Raw genomic sequence first — 17,102 nt, forward strand, 5'->3', positions numbered from 1 at the left:
GTTCTGCCGCCCGCATGTTACTGCTTTGGCTTTTCTGGTCTTAGGGTGACTGCAGAAGCCATGTCTCCAGTTCAGTTAAGTCTCTTTTCACAGACAGATGGTTGCAGGTTTGGAAAATGAAGGGTCCGAGATGCAGGTCTTTGAGGATGTGTCACTGCCTGCTTGCCCTGTTCTGTTTCCCCAAAGCGCCCGCTCTTTCAGTCAGACTAGTGGGGTTGCTGGACCTGTGGTGCGGCCAGCTCCAGCTGCTCTGCCCTGCTCCATCCCTGCTGTTCCTCCATCAGGGCGCTTCTCACACACATCCCAAGGGCACTGCTGGTTTCTGAAGCACGGTTCCAGGCCGGGTTTGGGCTGATCAATAGCAGCTGCCGACACGTGGCCAGCGGTGCGCTGCTGTGCGCCGGGCGTGCGTCATGGGCTGGGCCCTGCGGCCAGCCAGAGCCGGCTGCTGCCCTCCCTCCTGCAGCGCGGTGCCTGCGGCTGCTGGCTGGTTTTTTCCTACTGTACAAATAAGGGCAGAAGATAACATCTCTTCAGAAAAACCTCTGACAGAGTTTCCAGTCTCTAATCAAACCTTCTCAGGCATTTCAAAACACAGCTGTAGATCATCACCATCTCTTGCCTTCACCTCCCTTATTTTGCAGTGTGTGCATTTGTTAAAGTCTGACTTCTGGCCGCATCTTTGCCACCTGCCTTCTCCTGTGCTGCCGACCAGCCCACTGCTCAGGCTGCTGCTGTGCAGCTGCAGAGAGCAACCCTGGGGTCTCCACGGGGGATTCACTGGTGCAGCGTGTTGGAGCTGGTCCGAGCAGGTACCAGAACCCACACACAGCAGCACCTGAGAAACGAAGGAGGTTGGTGCCTGAGAGCTTCCAGCACAGGGGCAGTGGGCAAACAGGCAGAACTTTAGGTGGGCAGTGGTTACGTGGGCAGTGCAACAAGGCAGGGCTGCGTACAGGGAGCTGTCTGTTGCAGCTGGGTTTGTCCGCTCCGTGCTTGGAATGGTACAATTTGAGGTAGCAGTTGTATCTTACATGTGCAGCGACTGTTGTTGCCATCTAGAATGTGATACCTAAGCTCTATATTAAGCACCTGCCTCATGCTATCCTTTGGCTCTGGTATGTGGGAGAGCTGTGGAGGGAAGCAGGTGGCAGGGAAGCCGTGTGTGTTGTATAATGGTGTGACGTCTGAGCATGTTTTTGTCCTTCTCCACCACAGATGAAGAGAAAAGCCCTATGGTTCCAGGGCATGGTTTCAGAGAAATTGAAGTTCACTGGAAAAATGAAGCTGGAAATATATGCAAGGAGGCTGGGAGTGAAGCTCGGTCTTCTCTGCCTAAGAAATCTTGGGAAGGAGATCAGCACGGTGTTGCAGTGTGTAGTTAAAAAAGTGAACAACGGAGACCCTTCTCTTGAGTAGTGTCTGACTCAGTTGGTAGAGCAAGAAGTTTGCTCACGTAGCATCTCACTGCTTTTACAGCGCTGCTCTCTGAGATTTGCTGAGGATGGCATTTCTCAAGTTGCTTCCCATCTCCAGTGGATGTTCCCTTTGTTTGAGCTGTTAATGTGGCTGAAGGATCGGTGAGGTGAGCACCCTCTTCTCAATGAGTGATCTCACTTGCTGAAATCTCACTTTATGCCATTTACAAAACCAAAGTAGGTGGGAGAGCAAGGATTGTTTTTTAGCTCAAGGAAACTCTTTCCCTTCCCTACCAGAGAGCTCAGGGAAGCTCAAGTTTTAGACACAAAGCCTGCACAAAAATGCAAGCTGTTGCAATATAAAGCACATCAAGGTGCTGGAACCACTGGACTGAAGAGAGCTGCATGCTTCTGTTTCGAGTATCTTCTCCAGTCTTTGACCTGGTAGCAGTGCATGTGACCCTGGCGGTGAGATAGAGTGTAATTCAGAAAAGGCACCGAACTGCTGACTTTTCTAATGTCTTCAAATCTTTTGTTGTTTTTGTGCTTTTCTCACTGTTAGCTCAGTTTGGGTTTTGTGCTTCTGTTTGATGGCTGACCTTTTGTTGCTGCTTATAAAACCCTCACAGTCCTCTGGGGGCTGCAGATACACGGGATGCGAGTCAGTCAGGCCAGGCTGCTCAGGGCAGGGTTATTGTTTCAGCCAGCCCGTGCCCTCCATCTGGCTTGGAGCCTGTACCAGCATTTGTCAGATCTCCCTGTGAGCTTCTTAACTCACTGACCTGGCAGAAATCTAACAAAGTCAGATTAAAAAAAAAAAGCAGCTGGGTAGTTTGGATAGCTTCCTGCCAGGTCAGTGAGTTAAAGCTGCTTATGGCAGAGCCCTGCTTTCCATAGCAGCCAGCCAGTCAGTCCGGTTGGATGTGGGCTGCTGCAGGCTGCTGCTGCTTTGGCCCTCTCTGGGCAATCCCAGGAGCCTGCTGCTCCCAGCTGCTCCAGCAGCAGTGCTCCTGATGTGCAGCCTGGGCCTCCTCCAAAAGCTGCCAGATGTGGCAGAGGACTGATTCACACCTGATTTTCTGAACACTAAAATGAGGTCTGCTGCTGTGGCTGTGAGGGTACCACTGCAGCACGAAGCAGGATGTGTCCCATCTGTATCAGAGCAGCACAAGGCAGCAAGAGGGAGAGACTCCTGCTGGAGAACCTCACTGCACATGCAGTGCGGGCAGCTCATGGCTATTTTTTGGGCACCCTGGCTTTTCCCTGTGTGCAGTGCAACAGCAGCATGCAAGTAAAACCCAGCAGTTCTCTGAGGATGGGGGCAGCCAGAGGTGGTTTGCACTGCAGGAAGTATTGCAGGACAGAAAGTCAGGCTGTACAGCCAAGCAGGGAGAAGGCTTTGGGCTCCTTTGGGCAGTGTGGCTCTGGCAGCTTGCTTCTGTTGCCACAATTCTGAGACAAGGGGAGAGGCTCTCATCCGATGCCCTGGGTGCGAGCATCCCAAGCAGCCAGTGGCTGGGTCTGCAGAACTGGGCTCTTGCTGTTCTCTGGCGTTCTACAGTTTCAAAATGCTCGGGTGCATGGTCCCCAGGGGCTGGGGCTGCTGGCAGCCACGCTGGCATCGCTCTGCCCCCTCAGCTGCCCCTCAGCACAATGATCCCAGCGGTGTGGGCTGGAAGCATGCTGAGCAGAGGCTTGTGGGCTGCAACAGGGAGAGAGATGCCAGCTGGGGAGTGAAGGGCACTCCCTGACTTTGGGAAAGGAGCTGCTTTCGTGATGCCATGGACAGACAGATTGACAGATGACACTGAGCCTCCATTACTGTGCAGCAACATCACCCACTGAGATGAGATCTTGGGCACAGCGCCAGACCCTTCACATATCTGTACAAAAGCAACCTGTTCCTGGCTGTGCTTGTGGAGAGACAGAGGTCTGACACAGTAGCTGACGTCGACAGAGCAGCAGTGGTAAAATATGGATGAGATACTTGCTGCTGGGGTTCCCGTAGCACAGCCGGTACGCATAATGCTAAGGCTGCTTCTTCTCTCTCTGCAGGAACATGACATTGAGACAGCTTTCGGAGTGGTCCATGTCACCATGCGAGGCATACCCAAGGGGAACAGACCTGTCATCCTCACATACCATGACATTGGCCTCAACCGTAAGCCCTTGCATTCCCAGGACTCTGAAAAAGAGTTTGTTTGTGCTTGTACTTGTTTTATCATTTGAATGTGGGGAGCACTGGGACTGGCCTGGAGCTGAGATGGGACAGATTATTCCAGGGTACAAAAATAAAGGTCTGCTTGAGAGAGAGCATGGGGCATGCCCCTCCCTTCCAACAGCCCTCAGTAGTTGGGTTGGAGTGGAAGCGGATCCACCACGCTACAGGGCTCTAGCTGACTTGCAGCACTGTTTGATAGAGCTGCTCACCTTGAGTTTGCCGTGAGGTATCCATTCCCCTGAACGGTGGGAGGTGAGCAAGTCCCTTCTATAAGGCTGCAGAAGTGCTATAATGTCAGTAATGGGCTCAGCTGCTCTTCTCTTCCCATCCCACCCTACTGTTATGTTCGCATAGATGCTCCTCGGTATGCACCATGAATGCCCAAGCACTACGAGGCGCGATTTTCCTGGGCACGCATGCTGGGTGTTGTTTGCCTGTCTGCCCTCAGTCGTGGCAGTTATTTTGCTAGGACTCATTGCTGCATGCAGTCAATGGGGCAGAGCAGCACTGTCACCCAGTATCCCCTGTCCCACAGACCTGAGCATGGAGGTTGAGCTCATGCAGGTACGTTTACGCCATGATGTTTGGATGACAGTCAAACTTCTTCAGGGAATGCCTCATGTGTTTTGTTTTTTTTTCTTTTGCAGACAAATCCTGTTTCAATGCATTCTTTAACTTTGAAGACATGCAGGAGATCACTCACCATTTTGCTGTGTGCCATGTGGATGCACCAGGCCAACAGGAAGGAGCTCCCCCCTTCCCATCTGGGTACGAGCTCTGTGGAAACACTTACAGTTCCAGATGTGATTGTAGTCTGGGCTGTGGTAGAACCTAGTTTAAGCCAACTGGGACTGCTAGGGCTGGACGTGGTGGGAGACAGCTTTCAGGAGCAGAGGAAGTGGAAAGATGAAGCTTCCAGAGAGATATGCAAGGAACTCTCCTGCCACTATGGCTCTCACTAGTGGTGAGCACTGGCACCAGCTCCGTGACTTGAGCGTGAGCACAGCACACTGCAGTCTAGCTGGCATTCCTTGCTCCATCTGTCTATCCTCCTACAGATGCCTAACTGCCCAAATCGAGCTTTCTTGCTTTGAGGGCTGGGATCTATGTTGCTGCCTGGACTATAGTATCATTGTAGAATAATGACCTATCACTAGAGTATCAGTGTAGAATAATCACCTACGTCGGGTAGAATTGGAAAGCAACCTCTGATGAGCTGTATTTGAAGGTGCTTTGATTTCATCCTCTCTTGGTTTTCAGGTACCAGTATCCCACTATGGATGAACTGGCTGAAATGCTGCCTGCGGTTCTGACACACCTGAAGTAAGTCTCTGCAAAGAAACAGGGTGAGCCAGCTGGATGCAACCATCCCAGCACCTCCCTGTGTCAATGCTTGAAATATCTGACATGCCCACTGAGTTGTCCCAAGGGGCCTGAGCGCCTCCTAACTTGTGTAACTCTGTCTGGTTCTTATGCTGAGATCATTGTCTGCCACATGAGATGATTTATGGCTGCTGAATCATTGCTGGGTCAGTTTGAAAATGAACCATAAGTGAACAGCTGGATACAGAGGAGGGGAAAAGCTTTGCCTTTTGGGATGCTTCAGCTGTGAGCTTAAATTAGTCTTACTGATGGTAAAATGCCTATGTTTCAGCCTGAAAAGCTTCATTGGGATTGGGCTGGGAGCTGGCGCATATGTCCTCAGCAGGTGTGCTGTGAGTATCTCTTCATTCCTTGTGGCTTATATGAGCTGGGGTCTTTACTTATCAAACAGACCACTTGTGGGGCACGGGCAAAGTAGCAGTAATTACAGCAGGCATGCAGGGACTTTTTTGCACCAAGATGGTTAAATTGGACCAGACGAAGCTACGTTGGGCATGGAAGGATAGTAACGTGATGTTTGTGAGTCAGCAGAGCCCATCCTGGCTGCTAGAAATGCTAAGCCTCAGAATGATTGGTTGTAAACAAAACACTGAAGGTAGTAGTGTCTTCACAAATACCCTCTGACTGCACTACTATGTGCTGCTGCCAGTGCTGAGAGCACCGAACAGTTGATCTGGTGATGTGCTGTGGACTAGCACAGATGACGAATGTGCTTTTTCAATGGCAAGGAGGAGAATTTTGCACACCACCTTTAGCAGAGGAGCACACTGCCTTTATGTTGTTACTTCTACATTTTTCCCCGGTGGAATATTTGTGAGTATGTAAAATCAGTGGACATGGCCCAGGAATTTACCTGAATCATTCAGGGACAGTTTTAAAAACAGGCACTGAACTGTGACATTCTCAGTAAAGTTTGCTTGAATTTGTTGAGTGCAGAGAGTTGCTCATGGTTTAGGCCACTTACTGCTTCTTAAAGCCATATGCAGTTGCCCCTCCTACCGAAAAATCTCTGCTTCCCATTTCTTTTAGTAAGGATTTTGTTAGGGGAGAGCCTAGTTCAGTTTGAGTCACTGGTGTTTGCTCTGTTCCTTACTTTTTGTGTCTTATGTAATTATGAGTCTTAATAAAGAAATCACTCAAAACGTGTGGCTCAGTGAAGTGCTAGAAAGCCCTTGCCATGCTTTGTGGATTGCAGACCATTTGCTTCTGAGGGGCAGAGTTGTTTCCTTCTGCTTAACTGCTGCTTATCTGTGCACTGCAACAAAGCATGAGCTTCAGTAAAATTTCAGCCTTCGACCGAGCCTAGAGCTGGAAGCTTTCTGCTTCTGTTAGACTGATTGGTTTTGTGTTCACAAGCAGTTCCTAAAGTACTTGAGACTGTAGGGTTCTGGGATGGCAGGCTGGAGCAGGGGGAGGGGCATTTTGCCTTGCCTTCCTCTTGCAAGAAACTTCCCAGCTGATGCACCTCCCAGCGTGGCTTAAGCCGTCCTTCTAAGTGTGCTTGTGCTCTCTTCCTGCAGCTCAGCCACCCAGACCTTGTGGAGGGACTGGTGCTTATTAATGTTGATCCATGTGCAAAAGGCTGGATTGACTGGGCAGCATCCAAGGTGAGATTTTCCAGCCCCTACATACCTTCTCTCTGTAGTGCTTAATGAGCAGTGTGTAGGGTAAAGGACTGAGTACAGGAATTTTACGGCCAAAACTACAAAATCTCATTTCTTTCCCTGCTGTGTCCTTGGTCTGGGTGTAGCAGGACCTACACCATAGAAGCAGGAGTGGGTGTGATCACGTGTGAGTGAGTAATCCTAGTACACTACATGAAGATGAGTTGCTGCTGAGCACTGTTCTTTCCTCTGATTTAGTACTTGTGCTTTCAGGATTCATCTAGCTGAGTTTGAGCAAATCTTTTAAGAATTCTGTTATTCAAGCTACGTACGGTTGTTTAAAGTTTCCATATCTCTGGAGAGTTGTCTGTTGTGTGTGCTTCTTTGGAACCTTGTGGGTCCTTCCCAAACCTCGGGCATTTGTTTCTCATATCCCTTGAAAAGTTTTCTTCGTTATTTTCTTTACCCTGAGAAGCTGCTTTGAAAGTTGTAATGAAATAGCATTTTCCAGTACTCTCCCTCTCCCTCATTCATTCTCACTCTTCAGTTTTCAGGCTGGACAACCAACATAGTGGATATTGTCTTGGCACATCACTTTGGACATGTAAGTAACCAACAGGTGTTAATGTTGCCCCTGCAACCACACATGGACCTCTAACTTCTGGATGTATCTGCTCTGAAGAAGCCCTGGTCTGTCATATAACGGTTGCTGTAGACAGGGTTATCTTCTCTATGTGGCAAGCTTGCACCAGGGCTTTGCATGCTGAGGGGAACAGGTACATCCTCACAATTGCACTGACTTGGCTGTCTCCAGATTCCAGATGTGGCAGAGAAAGTAGTGCCCCACACCATCAGTGCTGCAGAACATCTTCCTTTGTGCTGCCCAGGGAAGTGTCTGCAGAAACACATGGCAGACAGTACTCTGTAGCCAGTGTGGAGGTATTTGGGCTGTAGACAGAGGACAGATTGGTTGGGGATTGACAGGGGTTGTTGTATGTGTCCAGAACTGCTGCATTCTCCTCTTCCCCTTCAGTTTCAGCAGACTCAAAATAGCCCCTTCGGAAGACTCTGGCTACAGCGATGCCTTCCATTTGAGGTTTGCTGGCTCCTAGTCAGCAAGCTTGCAGGGAAATGGAAGGGGTCTGTGCCTCATGCACACACCATATGACCTGCAGCAAGTCAATCCTTAACCTGAAGGCCCCTGTGATATCACACATCAGCAGTGAAAGGAGGCACTTGCTTCCTCATGCTTTGAGCATATGCTTTTCTCATCCCTTCATTATGTATAGTGCTTCTCTGCATCCCACACCCTTCCCCTCACACTGGAATGCAATTTCTTCACTGGGCTGGGTGTTTGGATGAGATTTTCCTTTGGTCCTAATCTTGACACTTACCTCTAAAGCTTTGCTTCTTTAACATTAAACATAAGCGGAAAACCTTCCTAAAGCAGAATGATTTGTACCTTTATGAGCATTGCTGAGGCTTACGAGCTGGCTTATGCCACCTGAAGATACCTCTATACACCTGCAGCAGCATGTGTTCTGCCATTTGTAAAAGTACCATCACATTACCAAAACACTGCACTTAGCATTCCTTTCCGCTCGATGTAGCCGATACCAGTGCAGCCTGGAGTCACTGCCCTGTGGGCTGTTGACCATCACTGAGCAGTGTGTATGGAGACAGTTCAGTGCTGCAGTATTTTTATGAATATAATTTCTTATGAATTATTTTTATGTGTGAAAAAAGATGTGTTCCTTATCTTTCAGTTCTTTTGTTTTTATACAGGAGGAGCTGCAGGCAAATCTAGATTTGATCCAAACGTACCGGCTTCATATAGCACAGGACATTAACCAAGATAACCTTCAGCTGTTCCTCACCTCATACAACAGGTACAGCATATTTATTTGCCTTCTAGATTCAGAATTGTTCCTGTACCCATCCTGCTCAGTAGATTTGTTACAGTATGTATTATTCTACTGGATATTTTTCTGTGGGAAGCTAAGTCCTAAGTGTAGCCCTTCAGCTGTTATCTGGAGCTGAGCTCAGTCTTGTACCTGGATGATCCTTTCAGACCTCTTTGGATCTTCTCTCAAGGCATACAGCAAATTTGCCACAGATGCCATTTTCTGGCCATGGCCACTGGGGCTCAAGCTCATGGCATGACACAGGGAGTGGTTTTCTGTTGCCGGGTGCTGGAGGCAGCACGCATGATTGTTGTTTGAATGTCCCGACTGTAAGCCTCTGCTGATGTGGTGCATTGTTCTGCTTTGTCTTCCAGTCGCAGAGACCTGGAAATTGAGAGACCAGTGATTGGTGTCAATGAAAATACAGCAAAAACACTCAAGTAAGTTACTGTTAATCAGCCTGGTTAGTTACCATGTAGTCCCTTCAACAGAGAAAGTGTTGCTGTCTCTTAGCAAGAGCCCCTCTAGCCCAAGTGCTGGGAAGACAGTCATAAGCTTTGGTGCAGTGCTGTCAGACAGAGAGACAGAGAGGTGTCTGGAAGCCCCTTCAGTAAGAACAGGATGAGATTCCCCAGAATGTGGGGTCAGGGGAGTCACATATCCACCCAGCGGTCACTGTATTTGCTGAACCGTTAATTTGATTATTTTGAATGAAAAATCAGGCAGGTTTTCATTTGCTGCTGCTGCTGCTGCCTGTCTTCCCCTGCCCCTGCTCTGTCCAGAAAAGTTACCTGCACAATTTTTGTAGAGGTGGCAATGCAGGCATGGGGATGGTGTGACAGTTCCCACCTTGGCAGTGACTCATCAATCACAGAGCAGATAGTCTGTGCAGTGTCCAGCTGAGAAGGGACAGACACTGGAGAATTAGTGGTTACCAGTGCAGGGGATAAACTTTCAAAACTAAATAAACTTTCAAGTTCCAAGCAAGAAAGCAAAAGGGGGAAACCACCTCCGGTGTGTAGAGCACATGAAGGCTGCAAATTGCAGTGCTGAGGCAGGATGCCTGGGCTGGGCTGGAGACTGCTGCACAGGCTCTGTCATGTAGACTTCTGCTCCTGTCAGTCCCAGCAGATGTTTTAGGCATCCACAGCCAAACCCTCTAGATCTTGGTCAACCTGAAAGAGTTGGATTTCCCTGCTTGGTCCCTGCTCTGCAGTACAGGCAGCTGTTCGCCACAGAGCACTGCCCACTGAAGTGACTCACAGGGATGTGCAGACTCATTTCCTGTGAAAGTTGTGGTCTCCTTGCTTACAGACTGGCTTTTAGGCCCCCAGGCTCCCAGCCCTTGGAGGTACTCGACTAGATCTGAGGTCTGATACTCTTAATATAAGTTTTACCATCTGGTCCATCGGGGTCTCTAACCCAATCCTTTCTCATCTGTAAATGAATAATACATGTGTAAACTTGCAGCAACTTGACCAGCGGCCTCCTGCATATGTTTTAGACATTCAATGTTAGCTCTTCTTCTCGACTTACAGCATGTACCAAAAATAAACATGAAATCGCAGATTTGCTAACAGAGGCTTTAATATCATATTTTTCAATATAAGTTCCCAGCATCTTTTGTGTTTCTTTCATAAATCTGAACCAAATACGGTGCTGACCAGTAGTTACCCTCAGAGGCATTACAGTCTGTTGGATGAGGTTATTCTTAAATTGCTGACTTTCAGGCATTCATTCCAGAGAGCACACTCCCTCTGCTGTCTGGGAGGGTGCTTCTACCAACCCTACGTCCATACTTCAACACGTGCAGCAGCAGTGATAGTTGGAGTGCATGGAGTGGATGTGCAAGTTGTGGAGGGGGTTTTAGTGAAAACAGAAAGCCGTGATGTGTTGACATGCAGGGATTTTGTTTAGCATTGTTAACATTGCATGAGGCTGTTGGTACGCAGACCTCAGCCTTCTCAGAAGTCCCTTGGAAGCAGTGCAGGTAACATGTTTCTGTTTGGGGTTTTATCAGGTGCCCTGCCTTGCTGGTGGTTGGTGACAACTCGCCTGCTGTGGAAGCAGTGGTACGTATACACAAACCCTTTCCTCACATAACATTAAACCCAGAGAACATTTAGCAAACCAGTCTTACCCAGCAGTGCTTTCACCTTGCCCAGAACTAGTCTCTTTTTGTCCAAAGCTCTTCTTTTGCCCCCCCCCCCCCCCAGCTATTGAGAACTGTCAGCCATTGGTGGGAGAGCTGAGGCTGGGGAGATCTGACAGCCCTGCAGGGCAGCTCTGATTTGAGGATCTGAGGAATAAATGTCCTTGTGCCCCATGTGTCTTGCTTAGCAAGCATTGCAGACCCCTTCCAGGAACCTGTATGTTTCCCTGAGATCTTCCAGGTGCTGCCTGGAGTTCACTTTTCAATTCATGAGTTGCTGTTCTCTTGCTGTTGCACTGAGGCTACTTGAGGTTTAAAGAGAGGCCGTTGTGACTCTGTTGTGGAGAGTAACATAGAGTTCTGCAAGAACACCGTGTCACAGGGAAACTAACAGCCAGTAGCTTCTCCTTCCTGTTGTTATGTCTGCAGACACCAATAACCACTTCCCTCTCAGCACAATTACAGATGTGGCATGGCCCAGGGCAGAGGGGTTGTGGTGCCCTTTAGCAGGAGATCGTGGGGAGGCCAGGGGTTTGTGAACAAGAGAAGTTTCCTTAAGGAACTTGGAAGAATGTGGGAATTTTCTAAAGCAGTAGCTCGGACCTGAGAGCTGTGCATGGAGAACTGCTTCAGGGCCTTCTCTGATCATGGCCTCCTGCCTTTTCACCACTCTGCAATGTACAGAAATCAGAGACTTTCTCCAAGTTTCGACTTCACTGGGATGATATCCCTGAGGATTCTCATTACCTCCCAGCTACAGCTGACAGAGGGGATAGGGTCTTCTGGATCTCCTGCTCTAGAGCTACTGTTCCTATAGGTCCCCACCTATTCGCTGCTGACAACAGGACTACACAGAAGAGGTGACTGTGGCCTCCTTGCCTGGCTGGGGAATTGTGATCTCCCTCTGTGCTGCATGGTTCAGAAGTCTGTTTCTCTCCCAGTCTTGCTGTTAGAGCCCAGGGGAGTCAGATTTGGGGGATGTTTTCCCATTAATTCACATCCCCGTCTCTCAGAACCATAACGTTCTATTGCCACAAGGTCCACTTGGATTAGAAGACCTGCCTTTCCTCCCTGCATCTTCATTCATTGTTCCTTTCCTGCCTCCTGTCTGCTTCCTTGGTCAGTCCTTTCTGGCCCTGGAGAAGCTCCCATTACTGAAGAAATTCATTGCCTTTGCTGGTACAGCTGCCCCACATTTTTCATCTGACTCTTCGAGTTTTCTATGTTATATTATATACCTGTTTCCTCCTTTTATTTTAGGTTGAATGCAATTCACGTCTTGACCCAACCAAAACTACCCTTCTGAAGGTGAGTGCTATTCCAGAATCATCTCAGCCTGCACAAAGACATGTTTTTTGTGTTGAGCCAGCACCCCTTAGGTATTTGCCTTCCATGTGTTCAGCTTCAGAAGGTTTCTGGACAATCACTTAGAGCTGTGTTCTTCTCCTGGGTGGAGACAGACTCAGGAGACAAGAGTTTGTCATCAGGGGATCCCTGGTTGCCTGCTCTGTGGCCAGGTCTCCATTATTTTCACCTAAGAAGTGACCTAATGAGATTTAATGAGAATTAGCAGAGGTGCCCCATCTCGACCCTGCTCGCTGCCAGCAGCATCACCCCTTCTTATAGCTTTCTACCAGTCCACCCCATCTTCACCTGTAGTTCTTCAGTGTGCAGCGTGTGTAGAATTGTAACACACCAGATGTGGGAAGAGTGGCAGGAGCTGGGCAAATGCTGGGTTACTCCTGGGCTTCTAGAACATGGGCTGAAGTTGGATGGTAGTGCAGCATCCAGGATGCTGAGTTTCTTCAGCAGCAAGCCCCCAGAAAACATACCACCAGGTCTTGCTTTGGCTTTAGAGGTGAAATGTTAAAAAAGTGCCTGGTATGGCAGTGCAGCCCAGTGGGGTGGGCAGTGCTGGCCCAGTCCTGCAGTTGAGCTGGGGTGGGACGGAAGACTCAGCGTCCTTTTGTTTCCCCTGCAGATGGCTGACTGCGGGGGACTGCCCCAAGTGGTTCAGGTGAGAAACACCTCCCAGCTTTTCCATGGGATTTGATTTGTACAAAGCCCTTTGCTTTGCTCACACTAATGCTTCGCTTTCTGTTTCCACAGCCTGGCAAGCTGACTGAAGCCTTCAAGTACTTTGTGCAGGGAATGGGCTACAGTAAGTGGCAAACACAATTTTCTGGTTTGGAGTGGGTTTATTCTGAGGGGAACTCAGCCTTTCTGGTCCATCTGAGCCCATTGGCATCTGTGTCCCCACTCATAAGTTAGTGTGATTGCCAGGACATCCATCCATGCTGGAAAATCAACTACTGCTAATGAGTTAGTAAACCAGTATTGTTCTCCAATGTGTGCTTAATCCGCACCGCCCTTTTTGGTTGGTTGCTGGTGTTGATGAAATGTTGTAAATCCATGTTTGTCGTAGTTAAGAGAAGCGTGCTTGCAAGGACAGCAAATCTTCAGAAATCTTCTGTGCCGCCTTCTCCAAAGGGGAAGGAGTTAGCACAGCCTCATGCTTGTGATAGGTATGTGAGAGTTCTGCCCTGTGGCTGCTCCCTGCGCATAGAGACAGAAGACATCGTGCCCTGAGTGTGTCAGGCTGAGACCTCACTTGCCCTTGGTATTCCAGAGACTGAGAACTTCAGGAGAAGAGCTTCTTGGTGCACTCAATCAACTCCGCTTCCATTGCAGGCCCCTTGGCACAGTTCTGCCTTGCCTGCCAGGGGCCGAGGCTAGAAGGTCCCTTCTGTTGATGGTAGACCTTCAAAAGCTGGAGCTACAGGAGGGTTGGTTCCCATGGCTGAGTAACCACTGAGCGTGGCACTGTGATGCTCCTATTGGCCTCTATGTGGCCAGAGATTTTTTGCCAGCTCATGGGTATCAGGGCTCAAAGAGAGCTGACTTTTTCCCTAATGCTTTGTGTAGCTGGCATGAGCTTAGTGGGACAGTCTTGTTCTCCGAGCCTGTCTGGAAGAGCCTGACCCTTTAGAGGAAGATGCAGTGTGAGAAGGGCCCATTAGTCTGACATGCTTGAGAACATTTCCATGTTCAAGACTCTTGTGCTCCTAGTGCTAGTAGAGTCAGCAAGTGCTGTCATCAGAGCAGGGGTGTCAGCAGGTCCTTGGGAGTCAGATCTCTTGCCAACAGGATGTGTAGCACAGGGGAAGGGTGAATGGTAATTTTCTACTTCTGGAATTTGTAGCTAGTCCCAGAGCTGTTTCACCAGCTTTGGTTGGCAAGACTGTGCAGGAGTGCTGAGCGTGGGCCAGCAGGTCCTCCCCTCAGAGCAGAGCAATAGCTCAGCTGCTTATCACCTCTGCAACTGCACAGACCAGCTCTCCAACAGCTTTTCTTGTTCCTTCTGCACATCGGCTGAAGTGGTTGGACCTACCCCTGCTGACACTGCAGGTGGAAAGTAAAGCTTTGCTTGTAGCTGGAATCTGATGATATCAACTCTAGGAAAGGCAAGAATTTCTGTTCAGTATCCAGAACTGTGGAATAATACTGCAGTTTCTCCACCTCAGGAAAATGTTGTCTCCACTGTGCAGTTGTGTGTTCAGTGGTGGGGAGGTGAGGTCACCAAGTGCACTGCAGCTTCCGGCTAACATAACTGGAGAGCTTTGGGCCAGGTAGATTTTTGCTGAGATGCTCATTAGCAGCTGTTGTCTCAAATAGCGGGAGCCACGGTGTAGTGTGTGAGCTGGGAGTGGAAGAGAAAGCAGCCGGGGATCCCAGGAGCAGCGCAGCTGGTAGTCACTCTCTGCAACTAATTGGCTCTTTCCTGTATTCATCCCTTTCCTTGTCTCGTGTTGTTTCCAGTCCCTTATGTGCAGCTCAGCCACCTAAGCACTGAGTCAGGTACCTTCAACTGTGCATCTGCATTGGCCCAAGTCTGTGTACTGAGTTGAATGATTCTTCGGGTGCATTGCTCCGTCTCAGCATGTCCTGCTGGCCTGCTCTGGGCTAGGCTGATCCATCGTACAATGTGTTTGCTATGGTTTTTCACCTTTCATTTGTATTTTGTTGATTGTTGCATGATTTCAGTTCTGTGGTTTTCTAGAGTGATGAGACTGACTTTCAAAAGGTCACTTGTACAACGGCTGCCTTGGTTTGCACACACTCACCATGACTGCACCTGCAAGTGATCGGTTACACTTCTGGCATTTGCTCACCTTGGACCTTTTGAAATTGGGCCTTAAACATCTTGCTTTAGACGTGCAAAGACTTAATTTTGGCGGTGAAGAGTGAGTTTTCTTCCTGAGGGTATAGCTCTTTCCGTGCTTACCCAGCAACACATACTTGGGTGACCGTGGTACTTGCTCTGAGCCTGAGAGGTTCCTCCTTTTGTAAGTCCCACTCATGTTCTCTCTTGCAGTGCCAGCAGCAAGTATGACCAGGCTGATGCGCTCACGTACCCACTCCTCATCCAGCGTGGGCTCCGGGGAGAGCATCCGCAGCCGGTCTCACGCCAGCAACCATGGTGAAGGCAGTGCTGGAACCCCAGATGGAATTGACCTCCAGGATGCACCTCAAACCATGGAAGTATCCTGTTAAGCAGGAATCCCTCTTCTGGATTCAGACAATTCCACTCGCCCCACCGAACCCACTCAGAATCTAGCATTTCATACAACGTGGCATTAACTGTTCTCTCTAACTTGTGCATGCCCATCTGAGCTGCCACCTCCTTAGTAGTCTGTACTTGGCATTACTTTGGTCCTTTCTGTATGCCCTTGGTATCAGAGCCTCTTTACAACCCGTTTAACATTCTGCAGTCTTAGTAAATCACGTTACTGTACATGCTGATACCATCTCCTGTCTGTGCTGTATATCAATCCAGATGACAGCCATTGTCTCCCCTGTTCATTTATATATAATTTCTGTGGCTTTGTGAGGTTTTAGAATTGCTTTCTAGTTGTGCTTCTGCTAAAGGACCCTTGTGGTGCAGTTGGAATGGCATCTGTGGGACACGGGAAAGCAAGACCATGATGATGTGATGCTCGCGCCACTGGAGGCAGAGCTGTGCCTGGAGCGTGGAGCCCACCGGGAGGTCTTTGTGTTCCCAGGACTCGTGGCATGCCAAGCAGCTGTGGGAAAACCAACAGTCAGAAATACCGTCGTGGTCTCATCTCTGTATGTGTGTTTAGAAAGAGCAGAGTGATTTCTTACCTGAGCCTCCTGAAAGGGCGAAGCAATTAACAAGTGAACGTATGCTAACCGAGGTGCACTATTCATCAGAAAACAAGGGATTAAAGTGCAGCAGCTCTGGCCTCCAGGCTGCTCCTCCTGCAGGGAGCTGAGTGCAGTTAAGGCATAGGCACTGTTCTGCCCTGGCACGGGGGAATGTTTAGCATCAAGTAGGTTGTGAAATGGGCAGCAGTGCCCCTCGCCAGCCAGAGATGCCCCAATCTCCTGCACTGCCAGTTCTGCCTCTCGCTGCTGCCATCCCCAGGCAGGGTGTCTGCACAGGGACTTCACTGAGGCTCAAGCAATGCCAGTGAATGTCAGTGACTGCCGTGGGCTGTGTCCGTGTGACTCAGGCCAGCAGTCGGGTGGCGAACGCCTTTGTGCAGGTACAGTTTATTGTCTCTGTGGAATTCACAGTTCTGCTGCCTTTTTGCATCTGTCTGGGTCACAGAGAGCAGGAAGGAAATACCTGCTGTGTGCCAGGGTCTGGCTGTTAATGGGACAAAAGGGATGAATGGTCAGGATGCTGCAGGTCTCGAGAGACGAGCAAAACATCTGCACTTACCAGGTGAGCGGTCCTGACTCAGTGGGAGGCAGCTCCTCCACGGGTCACGCTCACGTTCTGCTCCATTTCAGGTAGGGAATGGGACCGGGAGGCTCTGCCTGAGGGGGACTTTGTACCAGTTATTAAATAAAGCTATAACTGAGTTTCATTGTTACCCTGCCTGCTCACCTTGTTTCTCTTGGCAGGGCCTGCGCTGCGGCCGGCTCTGTTACTGTGGCATTCCCTGTGAGGGGCACAGCCCTCCTGGCAGAGCAGCGCCGCCCTTCTGGGGCTGTCCTCGGGCAGGGACCTCTGCGGGCATCGCTGCGGTTTGTGCCTCAGTGCAGAGAGGAACTTCCAGCTCTGACTCCGATCTTCCTGCCGGTTTGCCACCCGGAGTTGCCTCCAAAGGCATTACGTGCCACGGGCTGTCAGCCCTGCTCAGCAGTTGTGCTGCCTGCACAAAGCAGAGGGTGCTGCAGAAAGCGGTGTAAGCCCTGCTGGCTCAGCGTGTGTGTCCAGCCAGGTGTGCACAGAGCAGTGCTGAGAACAGCCGTTCATCTTCTGCTTCTCAGATCCAGTTTCTGCTCTCAAGATGACAGTCGGTTTGTGCTCGTGGGGAGTATGTGGGGCTGAGAAGCGGTGAAGCTGTTGGTCTCAGGTTAGTGCTGCTGCTGCTCTGCCCGGGGTGG

General features: G+C 49.7%; 1 protein-coding gene across 5 annotated transcripts in view; it reads left to right on the plus strand.

Moving 5' to 3' along the window:
* Window positions 1-16,585, plus strand: part of LOC107057310 (protein NDRG3) — a 66,645-nt gene extending 50,060 nt beyond the window's left edge. For 3 of the 5 annotated variants that reach the window (XM_025142367.3, XM_046902972.1, XM_025142366.3), the window contains 14 exons: window positions 3,474-3,579; window positions 4,287-4,407; window positions 4,900-4,962; window positions 5,294-5,354; window positions 6,543-6,629; window positions 7,174-7,230; window positions 8,412-8,515; window positions 8,905-8,970; window positions 10,551-10,602; window positions 11,943-11,990; window positions 12,664-12,699; window positions 12,792-12,843; window positions 14,502-14,540; window positions 15,058-16,585. In XM_025142367.3, coding sequence (XP_024998135.1) covers window positions 3,474-3,579; window positions 4,287-4,407; window positions 4,900-4,962; window positions 5,294-5,354; window positions 6,543-6,629; window positions 7,174-7,230; window positions 8,412-8,515; window positions 8,905-8,970; window positions 10,551-10,602; window positions 11,943-11,990; window positions 12,664-12,699; window positions 12,792-12,843; window positions 14,502-14,540; window positions 15,058-15,236 — 1,071 coding nt within the window. In that variant the 3' untranslated portion in view covers window positions 15,237-16,585. The remainder of the gene's footprint in view (window positions 1-3,473; window positions 3,580-4,286; window positions 4,408-4,899; window positions 4,963-5,293; window positions 5,355-6,542; window positions 6,630-7,173; window positions 7,231-8,411; window positions 8,516-8,904; window positions 8,971-10,550; window positions 10,603-11,942; window positions 11,991-12,663; window positions 12,700-12,791; window positions 12,844-14,501; window positions 14,541-15,057) is intronic. The other 2 variants (XM_025142369.3, XM_025142368.3) reach the window with 1 other exon arrangement.
* The last annotated feature ends 517 nt before the right edge of the window (window positions 16,586-17,102 follow it).

Source organism: Gallus gallus, chromosome 20 (genome assembly GCF_016699485.2).
Source record: "Gallus gallus isolate bGalGal1 chromosome 20, bGalGal1.mat.broiler.GRCg7b, whole genome shotgun sequence".
NCBI classification, from domain to species: Eukaryota; Metazoa; Chordata; class Aves; order Galliformes; family Phasianidae; genus Gallus; species Gallus gallus.